The sequence below is a fragment of the Heptranchias perlo genome, chromosome 1, assembly GCF_035084215.1.
Source record: "Heptranchias perlo isolate sHepPer1 chromosome 1, sHepPer1.hap1, whole genome shotgun sequence".
Lineage (NCBI taxonomy): Eukaryota > Metazoa > Chordata > Chondrichthyes > Hexanchiformes > Hexanchidae > Heptranchias > Heptranchias perlo.
Genome location: NC_090325.1, coordinates 37,890,960 through 37,910,932, shown reverse-complemented (window position 1 = coordinate 37,910,932; position 19,973 = coordinate 37,890,960). Strand labels below are relative to the sequence as shown.

At 42.1% G+C, this 19,973-nt stretch overlaps 1 protein-coding gene across 2 annotated transcripts in view; it reads right to left on the bottom strand.

Moving 5' to 3' along the window:
* The window catches only part of LOC137321425 (WD repeat-containing protein 7), a 644,210-nt gene that overhangs the window by 82,534 nt on the left and 541,703 nt on the right, over window positions 1–19,973 (bottom strand). For both annotated transcript variants that reach the window (XM_067983813.1, XM_067983820.1), the window contains 2 exons: window positions 17,348–17,430; window positions 15,728–15,827 (listed from right to left, as the gene is read on the bottom strand). In XM_067983813.1, coding sequence (XP_067839914.1) covers window positions 15,728–15,827; window positions 17,348–17,430 — 183 coding nt within the window. The remainder of the gene's footprint in view (window positions 1–15,727; window positions 15,828–17,347; window positions 17,431–19,973) is intronic.

Below are 19,973 nucleotides of genomic sequence, written 5' to 3'. Positions count from 1 at the left end.
TGTTGGTGAAGACAGTGCCTTTGACAATAGTAATTTTTTTTCAATAATAAATGACTTAAAACACTGTCCTATTAAATAGAGAACAGCTATTAGTCTAAGCGATGGGACCAGAGAAATTTGGTGATCTGGTCCTCACACATAGCTATGATCGATAGTCATCCCATTGACTTAACAACAATGTACCCTGCCAGCCAGCAATGTGTGCCGGCAGCAACTGGGAGAAATCCTGTTTGAAAAGACTCTGCTATAATAGCACAATTTATTTTTGTACTTACAACTTTATGTGCAGCTGTACACCCAAGTGTACATGAACAAGTACATTAACACATAACAGTTATATTTGCATACCATATATACTACAATGAATGCAGCACCTTGAAATACTAAAATCTCATCCAATTACTTCCAGGCTCTCCCCGAGCAATAGGCTTGTGATGCCTTCTAGCTTTAAATCACAATGTCACCAGGTTCTACAAAATCACTATTGAATCTTCTTGAATGGTGCAGATGTTTGAAAGAAACTGAGTAATCAGTGTACATTTATTGGATCTATATGTTTCACAGAATGAGGTAACTGCAGGAAACTTATTCTCACAAAACGATGATCTGTTTTTTTTCACCTCAGGATAACTCCTTTATACTATTAATAATTTATGCCAGTAATGCTTTGTGACAGACAACCTTCAATCCTGATGTCAGATGTCATTACTGAGGAGTATGAGGACAGAGGCATGTTTCAGTGCTATTTATTGCAGGTGACAGCGGTATCTTTAGTGTTTCAGAATGAGGTAACTACCTACAGTTAAAATAAAATCAGCTAACTGCAGTGTTGTTAAACACATTTAAAATGGCACAAAAAATTCCACTAATGAAGTAAACTTTTTCATTAGTCACTTTTTTAAAGGTTTCTTATTGTAGATACTTTTATTTTCATCCTGTCTGGATTGCTATGTCATTTTTTTAAATGATTATGAGTAAGTGATGTAAATGAAGACCTCAGTTAATGTACAAAATCACGGCCAACTCCCTTCACATGATTTGATTCTAATAAAATTAATTTTGTGGAACAGGGCTTTACACAGGAACTGAATTTAATTATTTACCTACATTTGTTGGTAGAGGGGGAAAACGTACATGTGATACAGTGGCCTAAATAAATTATAGTAGAAAGGACTGACTCAAGGAATGACAAACAATCATTAGAAATGAATTGACTTCACTACTTTTTCTCTTTATATTAAATAAAGCCTCTCCGTAGTGATGGCATCTTAAGGACATTGAGTTACTTGTGCAAAGAACACAACTCACTTATTCTGTGGTACACAAAACTTCACATATCTTTCACACTCGTGTGTATGTTTGTATCATGTTAGTGTAATGTAGAAACTGTCAACATTGAATAAGTGTTAGGAGTGACATGTATGACCACCATAAAAGAAACTCACTGCAAACTCATTTTAAACATATCAAGCTGTGGCCTAGAAATTGAACTGCACCTGAATTGGAGCACGATCCCTGTGTAGTGCACGCTGCACGTGCCTAATAAGACCGGCGACAGGACCATGGCAAATTGGTCTACCGGCCTCATGAGGATAGTACTGGTGAGTTGCGGGCACCATTAGCGGCCCCAGAGACAGCTACCAAGACTGGTCACGAGGGGTTGGGCAGCAGGATCGTCCGCCTCAGATGGTGGCCAAGGCCCTCGGTAGGGGAGGAGCAGGAGTAGGCAATCAGGATGTGTGAGAGCAGTGGCTGGCAGCGGCCCACAGTTTTAATGTGGAACCATAATAAGGTAAGTAAACAATGTTAAACTTTACCTATTGGGTGGCAGCCTCTAGCGGTCCCTTTAAGGACCACTGGTTTGGCTGCTGAGTGCCTGAAAAAACTGACCACAGCACGCCTAATGCCAGTTTCAGGCCCTGGATACTTACTGAGCTGCCCGATCAAAATATGGCGGGCAGTGAACTTCCAGCACGGAAGTAGCGTGCGCTCACAGCTCACTATACTGAATCCTTAGGCGCCTGTTTTATCCTTGTAAAACGGATGCAGCACGATCTAATTTCTATGCCTGTATTTTTGAGAGAATAACATATCTTGAAATGGGTCATGTTTATACAGCAAAATAATTAACTATAACATGTAATGCATGACATTTGATGGGCCTGTTTATGCTTTATAAAAAAAAGGAAAATTGAAGTGGTGTACATTTTGTATTTCAGATGGCATTGTACACTGTTAGAATTCAATCTGTATAGTGAACTTTCAACCCTCTTACAGCCATCCATTACTAAATTATTTCTTGCTATAATGCTTCAGCTGCACAAATTTGGAAACAAAATTATGTATTGTCAGGTTTTATGTCATTTCTTGCCAGATACAAACCAGAATGTAAGCAACATTCAACAATGAAATCACAAAATGTGATAAGGGAATGCTTATGAATTATTTTAAAATAAGTAGTCAAGACATCACAGAGGTATTGTAAAGCAAAATTGTTTCCATTTTCAAAAATCAGAAAACAAATGTTAGTTGGTTTCGTGCTGCTTCCCACTTTTAAAATGCTTTAATATCAGTAATATTGAGCATTACATTAATTAGCTGTTCCACATAAATGGAAAGTACCTACCATTCAAATTTACTAGACTTTATTGTGAAGCACTGAAATTCTGATGAGTCTTACTGAGGTCACAAGTTAATGTCTATGGGCATGTAAATGTAGGCAGAACAATTTCCAGCTTGTCTCATATTGAGAAATACCAACAGTCTGTTGAGAAAAAGTCTTAAAAGCTGAAGGAAAATGCAGGATAGTTTTTGTTCAATTATTTCCATTTTTATACAGGACAATTATGCTTTACCAGATATTTATTCAATGTTGCTCAAAACACATAAATTTTATTGGCACTATGGAGACTTGGTGTCCCACAAGTAGGATCTCTTTCCCTACTAGGTTGCTTTGATGATACCAATTACTGGTTGCGTTACAGAGCAACTCCAACGCAAACAGCAGGTGAGCATGGCTTATGAGCCACTCCAGGAAACCAGCTATAGGCTGGACTGATAATTACTGTTAAACAATGGATGAGGTAGAATCTGTGGTACATGGTGTATGGAAGGACAGGCTCTGTGGATTGAATCGCCATTTCTCATTCCATGCTTTATGTAATTCCTGTTCAAATACTGGATAATGTGCTGTTGACCTGCATCAGTTTTTTTCTGTAGGTTTGTGCTGGTCAGAACCCCGTAGCACTTCACAAAAAAAAAATAATGGAAGGAAATATAGTAGCTTAAAACAGGAAGATACTGCCCATAAATGTAGTACAGCTAGAAAAGCTCATCCACAATTAAATCATACCATCTCAAGCCACTATGATGTTGGGAGTGGGAAACATAAGCTGTCAGGATATTGCTTTGTACCTGCAGTGACCAATGTCATCTGCCTAATTATGGGAAGTCTGCAGGCTTCCTCACAGCAAAAATCAGAGCGAACGTCTATTCCTTGCTGCTGTTGTCCACCCCCCAGCAAAGATGAAGTCCATTTTAATCCCAAGGTAATTTTCATATAAAATTATCTAAGTAAAGGTAACCTCTCCTTTGAGATGGTACTATTGTTAACAGATTCAAAACTAAAATCTATTCATCAAATGACTTAAGGGGCATGATTTTAGCATGGAGCCGGATATTGATGCTCATGTGAGAAACCCGGAAGCGCATTGAGTGCGTCGCAATCTGCGACTGCAACTCAATTGAAGGTAAGTACGTGTGTTTCCAGGTTACCCATGCGCCAGGGAAAGGAGCCGCGAATCGGAGAGGGGGAGGGAGGGAGACATCGATCGTGGGCTGTAAATCATTTTTAAATGATACAAAAAAACCCAGAAAAGTTAAAATAGAGTACATCATTCAGAAATAACTAGACCATAGTTTAAACAGCAAAATTAAAGAAACAACATGAGAAAAAAGAAAAAACTGGGGAAGTCAATGTATAATTTAAAAATGAAAGTATTTTAGTAGTTTATAGTTATATTACAGTCATAACATTATTGCTAATATCTGAGCAGCTTTAACACTAATATTAAAGCTTGTTTCATTGTCACTGTGTGTGAGCTGAAATCTGAAAAAAAAATGATTAGCTCAGGAGCCTAAAGTTCCAGAGCTTTTGGCAGGCAAACAGTCCAATAGCTGTTGGGGCTAGCCCAGTGAATCGATCTTTATTGGAAATACTACAAATGTTAAAAACTGGTGGCTAGGATTGAAGGTAATTCAGGGATAAATTATAAATTGTGGAATCATTTTCAAGAAGGAAAGGAGAAAGTACAGGTAATGAAAGGATGCTGGGATTGGAGGAATGTTTTACTGTAAGAGAGACATAGTGGGAGACAGTGAAGGCAGAGGTAGAAAAACAGCAGAAATAGAGAGGAGACAAGCAAAAATAATTAAAGGGAGACTAAGAAGAGACGTATGAGGCAGATTATTGTGTGAAATTAAAGAAAGTAACTGTAAGGAGGAGAAGCAGCAGTGGAGCAAAGAGAGTGGCAAAGGATGAGACACTGGAAGAAATCGGAGGGGGTTGACATGGACATCATGGGAGGGCCTAGGAGAAGATGGGGGGGGTGTCCATCGTGGTGGGGGGGGGGGGGGGGGAGTGGTCGGCCGATCGCGGGGGCCCTGTGGGCCAGGTGAGCTTGTTGGGCCTGGATGAAGCACTGCTGCTCCTCCGGGCCCATAAGCAGCGCAATAAAGGCACTCGTCTCATGGATCCAGCCCTTCCCGCCTGCTTTCACCTGACGTGAATCAGAAGCGATGGGAAACCCGAACAGGTGATGTTAAATTCATTTTACTTTTCAAATACACAAAACATTAAGTGCCTCAACTATCGCAATGAGGTACATTGCCCCTTTAAGTGTCGGCCCACCGGCTTTAAGTGGGGACTGGACTTCTGAGTTTCTGTAGCGCCAGGGCTATACCCAGAAGTGGGCGCGTTGGAGCTGTGGTGTGGTCCCGGTCTAAAGACTAACTATTTTTACTGCCCTACCAGCCCCAACCTTCCCTTTCTTGGGGACTAAAATTACCCCCAAGATGTTCAAGCTCCCTTATTAAGACACGTGGCTGGATGACTGAATATAAAATTCAAATTATTTGATTCAAAAATTAAGAATCAAAGAAAATGGAAGTTAAATTGGATAACCACATTCATGCTGCCTGCTATTTTAAATGATTGCTGCGTGCAGCCAGCACTACCTGCATTGTTGATTGGCTGCACACATCAGCAGGGGGCCCGATATTGCGAGCAGCTCGCACTTCTCAAAGGCAGCCTGCAAAGGGGAGGTGCAAAAAGTGGTTGGAGTCCTTTGTGAAGTGATTCAGTCCTCTAATACTTTGAAGAATGGCTGAGCCTGGGAGAGAGAACCAAGGTTCTCTGATAATGCACTGGAGATCTTGGCGCAAGAAGTCGAGAGAAGGAGGGACATCCTGTATCCGCAGGGGAGGCAGGAGGCCCGCCAGACATATGCTTAGGAGGCAGTAGGAGAATGTAGCGGCGGAGGTCAATGTCAGGAGCATAGCTCCAAGAACATGGATGCAGTGCAGGAAGAAGTTCAATGATTTAACACGAGTTGTCAAGGTGAGGGAGTGAGTTCAATCTTCAAGTGGCATATCCTACCAACTGCATCACTAGCCTCAGCCACTGCTCAATTCACTACACCCCATCACCCATCTACCAACAATCTTTATCAATCAGTACTCAAATCTTAATTTCAAATGCTTTACCTCACCCTCACACACTTAGCACTGTTGCAAGCCTCACACCCACAACTCACAGTTCACACACACTGAGTTGTGGGTGTGAATTCACTATTCAACCATGACAGCAACATCACCCAAACATCTTGCAGGACACTCACTGACACACTTCCCTCTTTCTTGCAGGAGAAGGTGGCGAATAACAGGAGGCAGCAACAAAGAGGTGGAGGAGGACATGCGCACCTACATGTTTTAACCCCCACAGAGGAGACATTGCTGACCATCATGAGAAGGGGCGTTGCTAAGGCTGTGGCCACTGGCGGCGCTGGAGGGATCAATGATGAGGGTCTTTTGCATACCTAATTCTCCTTTTCTCTTCCCACTTCTCCCTCATCCCACAATCTTTTTTGATTCACAAGCTGCAGACTTTCTCCTCTCCCCACAATCCAATCTGTGTCTCTTTGTCATTTCAAATACCCAAAAACTGGAACCTTCCCAGTCAGAGGAAGAAGATAGTGATGATGAAGAGACATTGTCACTCAATCTTATACTTGCAGCGACCAGCTCAGAGACTGACACTGCATGTACTTTAGAGGCTAGGATAGACAAGGGATCTGCACGTGGTGAGACACCGGGCACAAGTGTGCAGGAGCCAGGGCAGGGGGGGAAGGATACCGCAGGTGCCATCTCGCCAGAGGGTGAGGTCGCATACTAATTCTGCTGCAAAGGATTCATATGAGGACATCGATGGCCCAGGCTACAGAAGGCGGCTGATGGGCGTACACAACCAAATGCTTGGTGCAGTGGAAAGCCTGCGCACAATGTTAAGGAGCATGTAGAAGTCCAGCTCCAACTTGGCATAGGGATTTGTGCAAAGCTTAAGCCCATGCTTTCTAACATGGAACTGGTGGTCACCTCCATCAGCACACCTGTGGAACCCACCATGATGCAGCGTCTGATGGTTGATGTCACATCTTCCATCAAAGATCTAACTGCTGCCATCGTGGCTCTGGGTACCATTGTTGAAAGGGGCTTCCACGGCATCACAGCACTCCAGCAATCTGTTCTCCAACAGATCACGAGGACTGCTGAGGCATTGCCCCGGGAGAGTGGTGGCGGCTCCACAGAAGATGAACCTGCTGTCCTCTCTCAGGATGACAGCATTCCTGCTCCCACCCCTGCCACTTTGCCAGTGCCCTTGCCCTGTCAGCCAGCCCAGACTGCTGCAGCCCAGGCTAAAATGGTGCAGTCTGAAGCCGGGCCCTCTAGGCCCAGAGCTGCTCGAGGTTATTCTCCAGGGCCATCTGCTATCTCCTTAGTTGAAGGTCAGCAGCCTTCCACCACCCATGCTCCAGCCACTGGGGATGCAGCTCGTAGGAGCATTAGGAAAGGTAATGGCACATGAACAACAGGCACGAAGGAAATGCACAAGGGTGAATAGTCTCATTTTGTATGCATTATTTCATGAGTTAATTTATAAACGTGGATTTGAATCTGCATCTGGTGGCGGTTTTTGTTTCTGCGGTGAGCTGAGGGAGGAGCCAATGTGTAATCATAAAGAGGACGATTTGAGGATCATGTAAGATGGGAGAGGTAAGGAGTGAGGGACTGTTGGTCAATTGGGAGGTGTAGTTGAGATTACTGATATCCTTCATTAATAATCTGATCACGTGGATCCCTGGCAGAAAGGGCCTGTCTACGATGTAGCCTCCCTGATCTTCCTCCAATTCTCTTGCAATTCCTCCTCCACCTCCACTTCCTCCTCCTCAGGTTCTCAACTGATAGACGGTGGCTAGGGCTGTTCTCTCACGATGGCCAGGTTGTGCAACATGCAGCATACAACCACAAATCTTGGTATCCGCTCAGCTGAGTACTGCAGGGCTCCTCCAGAGCGGTCCAGGCAGCGGAAGCATTGCTTGAGGTCGCCTATGGTGTTCCCTGTGGCAGCATGGCTCTCATTATAGGTCTTCTGTGCATGTGTGCATGGATTCCTGAGTCATTTCATGAGGGGATAACACTTGTTGCCCAGTAGCCAGCCCTTGACTTGCCATGGTAGTTCAAATACAGGTGGAACAAAAGACTGCTGCAGAATGAACGAATCATGACTGCTACCAGGATAGCGGAGATTCACCTGCAAGATGCGCTGCGTGTGGTCGCACACCAGCTGCACATTGAGGGAGTAGAATCCCTTTCTGTTTATAAATATGTCCGAGTTCAGATGAGGAGCACACACGGCAATGTGCATGCAGTTAATGGCACCCTGCACCATGGGGAAGCCTGCAATGCGAACTTGCATTCCGTAGCACGAGCATGACCTCCCTTATACAGCAGTGCACTGCAAACTGCGAGATGTTGCTTATACCTCCAGCAGAAGCCTGAAAGGAGCCAGAGGCATAAAAATTAAGAGCCACGGTCACCTTGACAGCCACAGGCAATGCTGTCTTTGCCCTGCTTTGAGGTTGCAGTTGTGGCTGCAGCAGTTGACAAATTTCAGTCATGACCTCTTTTGTGAACCGAAGACGTCTGATGCACAGGTTGTAGCTGAAGTTGAGGTAAGAGAATTGCTCCCTGAAGACCCTCCGCGGATATGGCCTCCTGCTGAGTATCCTGCTCCTCCTCCCTCTTCTAGCAGCTTGTCCTGCTCTGCATGGCCTCTCTTCATTCTCCCAGTCATGTTCAATTCCCAGAGGGAGCCCTATCAGGCCGTCCATGTTTGGAAGCAACTTCTTTCAGCACAATATTTTAAATGACACTAAGAGTACTGCAAGGCCAGCCAGACCACTTACTTAAACTTTAGCCAAGTAAAGGAAACCTCCAAAAACGTGTACAATTGCACCAGCAACCAGAAAAATAATCCAGCAACTAAGCTGTAAGTACTTCATGATCCCTTTAAATAGCACTGGTGAGCGGTTCGTTTAACGTTGTGTTCAGCTATGCGAGGTTAAGACAGGGCTTTGGCTGGAGTGTGGAGTTCCAAAATAGTAGTGGTGCCTTCAAATCAGCATTGCACACTGATTCGCGTCATAATCTCCCTACTCTGCAAGCTGTCGATAGTTGTTAGGTGCGTGCGCAAACCTCTTTACCAAGATGGCATCCTGCGTACTTCCCGTCTGAGGTGCGCACACGAATCTCGGACCTTATTTTTGAGGCTTGGTTGGGCCGCGTAGCGCCTAAAAAATGGGCGCTATATGGCCCAATTTAACCCCCGATATGTTTAATTGGTAGCCATCTATTTCCTGATTAAGATTCTGGACAGAACACTGTCTTGCTTTGTACGCAGTGAAAGCAGTAAGGCTGTTAAACCTCTTGTGGCCCTCCATTTCTCCTCCAAAACAGCATGTTGTTTCTGTGCTTCAAACTAGCATCAGGGAAGGCTGAAATAGGTGTCAAATCTGGGGCTGCTGTGGTGATGCTGACAATAAATTGAGACTACAAAATTCGATTCACCGATGAACAGTCATCAGTGAGGGAAGGTCTTAATCTCCTTTCCTTCTGCAGGCCTGCCAGTGGTGCCAGCATTCAATTACTGAAAATGGGGATCAAAGGGATAATGCTTAGATGGGGAATCTGCAAAATGTGCACAGAGAAAATGCAGGTATATTAAAACTGCTAAAATCTTTCAGTTTTAACTGCTGGATTAAGTAACAAATATTTATAAACAACCACTGAAAGAATAAAAATAGGGCAAACAAAAGGTCTTGAACTAAATGTAGGAATTTCAAGAAAATATTGGGGAAACTGCATCTAAAGAGAGACAAATGCTAATTGACTTCTCAGGCAATAAAAGGTGGGTGTAGGTACCTCAGCTGGATGTACTATTTCTTCACCCAATTACTGTATTAAGTTTTTAACAAAATGTTTCCAAATCAGTCTTCATTTTATGCCATTACCTTTGTTTAGCTGAATATTTAAAGCATACTCTGAAATAAGTGCTAAAATTGCCTAAAAACAAAACCAGAAAAGCTGGAATTGCTCAGTTGGTCAGTCAATATCTGCGGAGAAACAGAAGTCAGTCAGTCAGTCGATGTGTCAGGTCTAAGAGCCTTCCTCAGGAATGAGCATTTCCAGCTTTTTCTTTTTTTGTTTTCAAATTTTCAGGATCTGCACAATTTTGCTTTTTGTTCCTATAATTGCCTTCTCATTAAAGAAAGAACTTGCATTTACATGGTGACTTTCACAGCCTCAGGAAGTTCCAAAGTGCTTTACAACCAATGAAGTACTTTTCAAGTGTAGTCACTGTTGTAATGTAGGAAACACGGCAGCCAATGAGATAAATGACCAGATAATCTATTTTAGTGATGCTGGTTGAGAGATATATTTGGCCAAGGATACTGGGTAGAACTCCCTTCCTCTGTTTTGGATAGTGCCATGGGATCTTTTACGTCCACCTCGTTTTAATGTCTCATCTGAAAGACGGCACCTCTGACAGTGCAGTGCTCCCTCAGTACTAAACTGAAGTTTCAGCCTAGATGATGTGCTCAAGTCTCTGGAAAGGGTCTTGTATGAAGTGCTAAACCAAGGCCCCATCTGTCCTGTCAGATGGCCATACAAGATTCCATGACACTATTCAAAGAAAAGCAGGGGAGTTCTCCCAGTGTCCTGGCCAACATGTATCCCTCAGCATAATTATCTGATCATTTGTAGGACCTTGCTGTGCATAGGTGTTTGCCTCGTTTCCCTACATTACAACAGGGAGTACATGTCAAAAGTACTTCAGTGGCGATGAAGTGCTTTGGGATGTCCTGAGGTTGTGAAGGATACTATATAAATGCAAGTTCTTTCTTCTTTTCTTTGCTTTTGAGAAATGTATTTATAGAAATAGTTTTAGCCTGTATACAGAGGCCTACAACTGTTATTTTTTAACCATCTGACATTGTGGTGGGCATCCCATGTATTCTCCAACGAGTGGTTTACGGTGAATTGGGGTTAATTATTAGACCTGGGCAACCCTAACCCATACTTAGCAGAGAACAGAAATGCAGGTTTCAGCTCACAAGACATTCGGTCAGCATACAAAAACCAGATTTAGCCATGAAGGCAAGAAAAGTGCTGTGAAAAAGCAGTGAGGTGCTGGAATCTGAGGTTGACCTTTGAAAATTAATTTACCTGGTAGTTTCTTTGAATAACATGGATCTTCTGCACACTGCAGGAATAAGTCCTAGCTTGACAGGTTTTAGGAAAATGTCACCATGATGTGGCAAATAGCAGTGTCATATACTGTCTCTGAATTCTGTGTTGTATCAAAGCCCAGTACCTGTCTGCTTATTTCAACCTGAAGCTAAACTGCAATTAGTAACCACTTACTAATAACTCCACAAAAGCTATACCCATAGAGGACCTGTAGGGTTGAATAGGTGGGATTGTAGTGAGTAGAGGATGTATATCAACCAAAGAATGAATGACACCCTGCCCGCCAAGCATTTTATCTTCATTCCATGTCCTCCAGACCATAGCAGCATAGGATTTAAAGCCACTGGTAGGTGTTGATGCAGACATGTCAACCAACTTTGAAGACACTAGTTTGCTTTGATGCAGGTAATACATTTTGTGGACCAGTGCGCTCCGCCAGTGTAACTTCACTGGAAGTGCGGTGGAAACCCTGTTTACATGCGTAAATAGGGTTTCCGCCACAACTCTAGCAAGTCATGGTGGCGGAGTGGGAGAAGCTCTGAGGAAATTCCCAGGCATTATCAACAGGGTGGACAGGCATCATGCTGCCAGGTTTCCCTTAATACGAATCTGAAATGGTTCCTAGGAAGTTTGTAAGAGGACTTCTCCTTCATGATTGAATCTGCATCGCATCGCTCCACAAAGCATGACAAGCTTCAACATGCTACGTCTCAAGTTTTAAAATATATATACGGGGGGGTGGGCTTCTTTGGCTTGAGAATTATGCTTCTGTAAGGCCTTAGCCTGCAATATTCCTTCAGGGATCATAGTGTACTGTAGTAACCGCATAAAGTTGTGATTCAGTCAATATGTGCAGAGGTAAACATCAAAAAGAATCGATGACTTTGTAATGCTGCACAAAGCAAGTCAGATTAAATGTAAGTGGATGAATTGGACTGCTATTATTTTACTCCACCATTCCTTTTTTTTACTGTTCCATAGTCAAAAATAGAGAAAACAATTGCGTTACAGTATGCAAATCTGTTGATAGTTATTTTTAATAATATTCAGCTATCAAGTCTGCAGCAAATATTCTATGTATAAAAAAAAAACAAAGGGTTAGTAGAATTTGATCATTATGTTGATCTGAACAGACCATAGAAAGATCTAGCAAACAGTGGGCAGTGAACAGACACAATCTCGTTACCAAACAGCCAGCGGTCGTAGCAGACAATGGATTCTAAAAGGATTTGAAAATCATAAGATAAGATACTTCAGCGTGTCAACCAAACCAAGGGCAATGAGACCCACAGGCAAGTTTGTTACTGTGAACTCAACAAACTAAACAAAATGGCTGCAGGCAGCAATGACCCTGTCCATCAACACCTTTAGCCTTAATTGAGATAACTCAGTCCAATAGCGCCGACAGTGCATTGCAAGCATTAGCTACACCATGCTTCTTAAAGAAACCACGCTCTTTTCTGCAAACATACCTGAGCTATTTTTCCAATATATCTTTGAGGCCACTTCAATCTTTGTAAGTCTGATTTAAACAAAAAATTGTAGAATATGCTCTGCGACAGACAGCAAATTTGAAAAATACATTGATTTTTAAGATTCCACTGTACATTGCTCAAATAACTATATTTCAAAAAATAAACACATCATTTATCAGCGCCTACGATTACATATTTAGCTGTTGCAGTGTCTAGATTCGGGTTTCCTTTTCTCTGCAACATTGCAGTTATACTGTATCATTGCTAAGTGGTTTCTGCTTCATGGCAACACAAGAATTACAGCACAAAGACAAGAAGAGTGAAGAAGATTAGCTTTTGTACTGGTTGTAGTGTATTTAAAATTTAAAAATTTAAAAATCTGCGAGAGTTCCTTTAAGTTTCTAATGTTATAAAACTGTGCAGGAAATGGGACTGGAGTAGATAGTTCCAGTTGTTAGCACTGGCACAGGTGTGATGGGCTACATGGCCTCCTTCTATCCTTTAATTTTTATGATTCTGTGAAAATATCCAACTACCCCACCTGCTCTTTTATGACATAAAAAATTCCATATTGTGGGGAGCAGTGCATGTACTCCTGGAAAAGTTTAAACTTTTACATTAAAATTGTGCATTCCAGTTCATTTTACAAATGTTGATACTTTTTTAATCTAAAAAAAGGTTATGGAAAAATAGGTGACACCATGGTTTATTATATGCAAGGTACCAATTAGACTATCACTTCCCCAAAAGCTACTCAAGAGTCACTCTACCCCCTTCCCCTTCACAAATGTATTCCCGTCCCTTTTCATAGAGCCACACCCTTCCCCCCAGCCATCTCTCCACAATTAAATTCCCTCTCATATAACCATCACCCCCCCGATTCAAAGCCACGCTTTTCCTCTTAACCTCTGCCTAGCTGTCCATTTTGGCACTCTTCTCCCTTTCTCCTTCAGTTCACACCGGCACTGCCTTCCCCCTCCCACTTCCTAAAAGGCAATTTTCCTACTCTCTCTCCTGTAGTTTGCACTGGCACCTTTCACTGCCCCATTGATCACAGGAGAGATCACCCTGCTGCCCCTTCCTCAGTTCATGGTGGTGATTTTTCACCCTCCTCACTAACCGCTCGTACCTTTCTCCCACCTCCTCCACAGTTCCCGCTGGCACTTGCCTCTTTCTCCTCTCCACTCTCAGAACCACTTCCACTCCTACCTCCTGCTGTTCCAGGAATGAAGCATTGATGTGGGTGGTAATTCTCACAATTTGTTTTTGTGAAATCAGAAATTTGAATCTTCTGAAAGTGCCATGGGGATTCCTGCTCACAGCAGTGTTTCATTCCTGCAGTAGCAGCAGGTCAGAAAGGGGAATGGCCTTGAGGGGCTGATCGAGGGCCAGAGTCGACCAACTTTTAGTATCCCAGGTACTTAAAAAGCACATGCGATTGCACAGACCTGGCTACGTTCACAAGCTCTACTGATGTATTTAACTACACTGCTTTCCCCTAACTAGGGCGCAATGCTAATGGAGGAGCATAACTCAATACTGCCTGCTCTTGTCACTGTAAAAACAGATATCAGTGTCAAACAGCACTGAGAGTGAAACTGCAGCCTAAAAGCAATTGTGCCCTTTCAGAGAGGCCTGAAAAGTGAACTCTATTACCTTAGCCAGTATAACATTCTCCTTTTATTTCTTGATAGGACAGGAATTTCAATCCTCCCAAAAATATATTAATTGTAAAATATTCTCTTGCAATCTGATATCTCACACTCAATTCAGAACAACTTTACACCTTAGTCAAAAAATATTCATGAAATAATATGAATATCACAGCAGGTGGCAGTACATTTAAATTAGAGCATTCCATTTGTTACAGGAGAGATCAATAGACAGGTACAAGGAGGTGTGCATTTTTATGTAAGGGTGATACATTACATATACCAACCATATGTTTGCCTGATTCATAATGATGGAAATATATCAATTTCAGAAGATCTTTACAGATCTGCATCATGTTTCATGAGCACATTTTCTGGTAGAGAGTTTTTTTTTAATTTAGCTTTTTTTAAAAAGTGAATTTTGTGCTCAAGGTGAGTGTTGTGAAATGGAACATTTTTCTGTTTTCAGGCATCCAGTGTCAGCAGCAAGCACTCCCAAGGCACGTAAAACAAAGTTAGATGCAAAGTAACAATATCTCTAAACAGGTCCGATCTCAGAAGACCAACTGCAGGTACACTAGAGTGACATTTCTTTATTTTCCACATCAAGCACTCTGTGGTCTCTTGGGTGTGATTGCTGATTAGTGTTGAATTGGAAGAGTTTTTATGTCACGGGCATGATACTTAATGCCACTTCAAAGAGGAGACTTTTCATTCCATCAGTGCGGACTAGATTTGAACCTGGGTTCAATTAATGTAATGTATAAACTCACTGCATCACCCAGTACCCCCAGGAGCAATTCTTTTTGAACAACACCAGACTGAAACCTTAAATGTAGGGACAGTCCAGTTACAGCAGAGTGCTTCATCTAGCACGGGGAAGAAGGAAAAGACAGAGAATAGGACTACAGATTCACCTGCAGCGCATTTTAGTACTCAGCACCAAGCTGGCTACAGACCACCATTGAAGGAGACTACAGGGATCTCTATAGCTAGCCTAGATCCTATTGGCCACAGTGCAGCCTGGAAAGATACAAAAATCAGAATAAACCAGATAAATAGTAAAGATTTTATGAAAAAACTAGAAGTTGAAATACTAGGATAACATTTTAGAAGACCTGAAGCTATATGGAAAATCTCTAACCGTTAGTGTTCTCAGTACTGTAATTGCTCATTGCATCTGCATTAAACATGGGCCAGCTCTTTACAGGAAAGCCACAGGATTAGGGGTAGTCAGTGCAGGCTAACTCCCTAGGAGTGCTGCAGTGCCATGATTTTCCACAACCCAGCAACTGTCACTAATAAAACCGCACTGCCATACCACGAATTTCCACAACCTGCTAATTGTCACTAAAAGTAAAAATACCTCAAGGTTTATTAAATATGTCACTGGTCAGTAACAAATTCCTCAGTAACAAAAGATCTGATTACTAATAATCAAGGGATGGATAGCATTCATGTCAACTCATAGTTTCACCCAATTCAGCTGACCGTCTTCCTGTAGCAAATACAATACATACTTTTGCCATTAACCCCATCTATGGTAGCCACTTCGGTTACAGTGAATGGCAACATGGGGGGGTCTCTATACAGTCAAGTCCTTCATTAAATTATTGATTAAGTTGCCTTATTCATAAAGTTACCCCACCGTGGCAAGTCAAAGGCTGCAGTGCAAGTCTCTCTCCTCAATCACTTTCAGAGTTTATGGAGAGGAAGTCACAATGATTTATTTACCTGGCATTTTCCTGTGCGGATGTCGTATAAAGCCATTGAGCCATGTCGAGCTCCGACTGCTATTCTGTTACTCCTCTCGCAGTAGCTTACCATGTAGAACCTGAAATCCACAGAGAATAACAAAAGGACTGAAATCTACTGGCACGTCATAGCAGCAATCCAGCAATGGCAATTCTTTGAGGTCACTAATCCTTGTTTTTAAAAATTCCAAATCAAAAATCTAATGTGTTATTCCTAATACACATGGGTAGTTTTAGGTTAATGTGCACGTTTTATCATGTAACAATTGTGAAAAATATTATTTGCCATTTTGTATCAATAACATTGCCACCATTTTTTATGTCGAAAAAGAAGCTTTGCTATAGAAGCAATACTGTAAGGTGATCAGTGGCAGATATTTGTTAATCCTGCCAAGCACTTGCTCATGAGCTGATGAACCATTCCAGTAAATAGGGCATTAAAAAAAATATACAATGCAGCGATCATCTTCCAAACTAACTCTCTCGTATCTAATTTTTCAGATCAATGCTACTGACGCAATACCGTTTCAGAAGATACTCCAGCAGTTGGCCGAGTTGTACTTTTGTGTACAAATACAGAAACGCAAACTTAATAGAGTTTAAAAGAGAAAAACTTTTTTTTAAAAAGTTGTGACTGGTACAAATTATAACAGGTACAAAATGTGTTAAATGGATAATCTAGTGCCATTTACTTAACTGCCTTTCTCATATTGGTGAAAAACCCCTGTAATTTAATCAAGGATCCTTCTAGGCAATCTATTCGACCATTTATCAGCATGATTTCTTGGAAACAAAACAAAACTGCTGATGATTTTCTTTTTTTAAAATATAACTACTAATGCTACTTTTCTGTAAAAGATATTTCATAGTTAATTGCTCTTGTCGTCTATAGAATACTTGCATCAAAATACTGTGAGGTGGCCCTTCTATCACAGGGTGGGGACATACATGCCTAGATTTTCCAACTGTAGCACTGACACTAACCCATTTAAAGTAAGAGAAGGATTACCATCAGCGTTGAAATTGAAAAATCTAAGCCATGATGCTCAACTGAGAAAACTCAGATATAAAAATAGTTTGTTTTATTTAAGATATATTGTTTATAAAATCAAATCATTAATAATGCTGCTGTAATATTTAGCATTTTGACAACTGATAGTTGAAGACACCATTCAAATATCTCACTCTTGTGGTTCATAAAAGTATCAGAATCCTTTGCTACAGTCTCATAACACTCTCCCAAACTTATGCATTATTCTACATGTACTACCTTCACTCCAGTGACAACTGATACCTACACTGTGCAACTTTACTATTACCAGAAGTCATATTTTTGGTGTATAATATTCATTACTTGATAAGCTGTATCATTCCACTTTGTCTTAATGTCTGTATTCCAGAAAAAATAATTTAAATCACCAATCTCCCAATTGCCAAGCACCAATGCAATAGCTGCAGTGTAAATGTAGTCGAAGTCCAGACTTAAAGCCCAATCTGGAAGAGGGAGTCTCACAACTTTGCCAGGTGAGGCTTTAACTCAGAAATCTAGCATCATGTGAAAGCTAAACTTGTAGTGCAAATGTACCTCGAGTCCACTCACCTACAAATTGAGGGAAAACATTCTTGAAGCCCCTTTTTCTTGACCAAGGATCCTTCTAGGCAATACATGATGATGTCCATAACCTGAAATAGTAAATAAGGATGTCACTGGTTCAACAATAAAAATAAACTCTTCAGCTATATTATTTTCCTTTTCCAAGAGTCCTTTAGCTTTTCAAAAGTATCTTTTCATAGTCTCTCCACCATCTACAAGGTTCAAATCAGGAATGTGATGAAATTTGCCTGGATGGGTGCAGCCACAATAATAATCAAGCAGCTCAATACCATCCAGGACAGAGCAGTTCACTTGATCAGTGCCCGTTACTAGACTCAATATCTAGCCCTTTTATCACTGACGCACTGTGGTTGTCGTATGTACTATTTACAGGATGCACTGCACCACCTCCCTCCCTAGTGGCCACCAAGAAGCAGAAGTGCAGTAATGTCGTTAAAACACCATCAGTTCCAAGTTTCCCTCCAAGTCACACACCATCCTGATTTGTACAAATATTGCCGGTCCTTAATAGATTTTCAGCGACTGAACAAGTAAAATTCTATTTTTGTTACATGGTACAGAATTTTTACCAGGGTCTAGGACACTGAGGGTTGATTCAATGTCTGGGACTGTTCGGGTGGGAGAGAGATGGGTCCAGGAGAATGTGACTCGAACTGCTTCAGCCAGTCCCTGGCCATTAGTCACCCCGACCATCCCCAAGTTCTTGAGCCTTGACCCAAACCAACGTTTATGCCTGAAACTTCTGTCACTGTATTTGTTATTTGTAGGCCAGTGCTGGTTCACATTTAACAGTTCCACGCTTAAATACAGTACTTAAAGTGTCTTCCCTGCTTAAAACTGACTTTAGACTAATGGCCTGGGATCTTGCAGGGGGTGTCCGTTTGTCAGGGAACAGGTCAGGTGACATAACAGATAATTAAAGGCTAGGAACACACCAGGGTACAGGATAGCTGACATCTAGGAGCAGGTCATATACACTAGCACACGCTCAAATGTTCTCTTTCTCTCACACATACGCATGTTATTACCAATCAGAAAAATTCTAAAACTTATCTCTCCATGTTTTGCCTCAGGTTCACAGTGTGTTCAGTGACTGGAAAAGGATCTATCCTTGGCCCCCCTCCTCTTTAACATCTACATACTGACACTCGGCAACGTTATCCACAAGCAATGATTAGCTTCCAAATGTACACAAATCACACTCAGCTCTATGTCTCCACAACAACAACAACTTGCATTCATATAGTGCCTTTAACGTAGTAAAACGTCCCAAGACGCTTCAAAGGAGTGTTAACAAACAAAATTTGACACCGAGCCACATAAGGAGATATTAAGACAGGTGACCAAAAGCTTGATCAAAGAGGTAGGTTTTAAGGAGCATCTTAAAGGAGGTGAAAGTGGTAGAGAAGCGGAGAGGTTTAGAGAGGGAATTCCAGAGCTTAAGGCCTAGGCAGCTGAAGGCATGGCTGCCAATGGCGGAGTGATGAGAATCGCAGGAGGCCAGATTTGGAGGAGCACAAGAGGTCTCAGAGAATTGTAGGGCTGGAAGAGGTTACACAAATAGAGAGGGGCGAGGCCATGGAGGGATCTGAAAACAAGGATGAGAATTTTAAAACCGAGGTGTTGCCGGACTGGGAGTCCATGTAGGTCAGGGAGCACAGGGGTGATGGGTGAACGGGACTTGGTGCGGGATAGGATACGGGCAGAACAGTTTTGGATGAGTTCAAGTTTACGAAGAGTTGGATAGTTGAGTTTGGATATGACAAAGACATGTTTAAGTGTTACACCTCTCGACCCCACCATGGACACTGAACAAAAATAATTTGCAACTCTGGAGTATTGTTGACACTGAGTTGAGCTGTAGATCCCATACGTCTCCATCATTAAGACTGAACAGTTCCACCTCTACAACACTGCCCACCTCCCCTCTACTCCTGAAACTCTTAAACATATCTTTACATAGAATGTACAGCACAGAAACAGGCCATTCGGTCCAACAGGTGTTTATGCTCCACACAAACTTCCTTCCACCCTTCTTCATTTAACCCCAAGAACATATTCTTCTATTCCTTTCTCCCTCGTGTGTTTATCTAGCTTCCCCTTAAATGCATCTATGCTGGTTGCCTCAACTACTCCTTGTGGTAGCGAGTTCTACATTCTAACCACTCTTTGGGGAAAGAGGTTTCTCCTGAATTCCCTATTGGATTTATTAGTGACTATGGACCAAATGCGGGAAAGTGGGATTAGGCTGGGTGGCTCGTTTCTCAGCTGGCGCGGACACGATGGGCCGAATGGCCTCCTTCTGTGCTGTAAATTTTCTATGATTCTATGACTTCTATGATCTTACATTTATGGCCCCTAGTTCTGGTCTCCCTGCAAGTGGAAATATCTTCTCTATGTCTACCATATCAAATCCTTTCATAATCTTAAAGATTTCTATCAGGTCACCTCTCAGTCTTCTCTTTTTAGAGGCAAGAGCCCCAGCCTGCTCAATCTTTCCTGATATGACACCAGAACTGAGAGGTTTTACATAAGAACGTAAGAAATTGGAGCAGGAGTAGGCCTTACGGCCCCTCGAGCCTGCTCCACCGTTCAATCAGATCACGGCTGA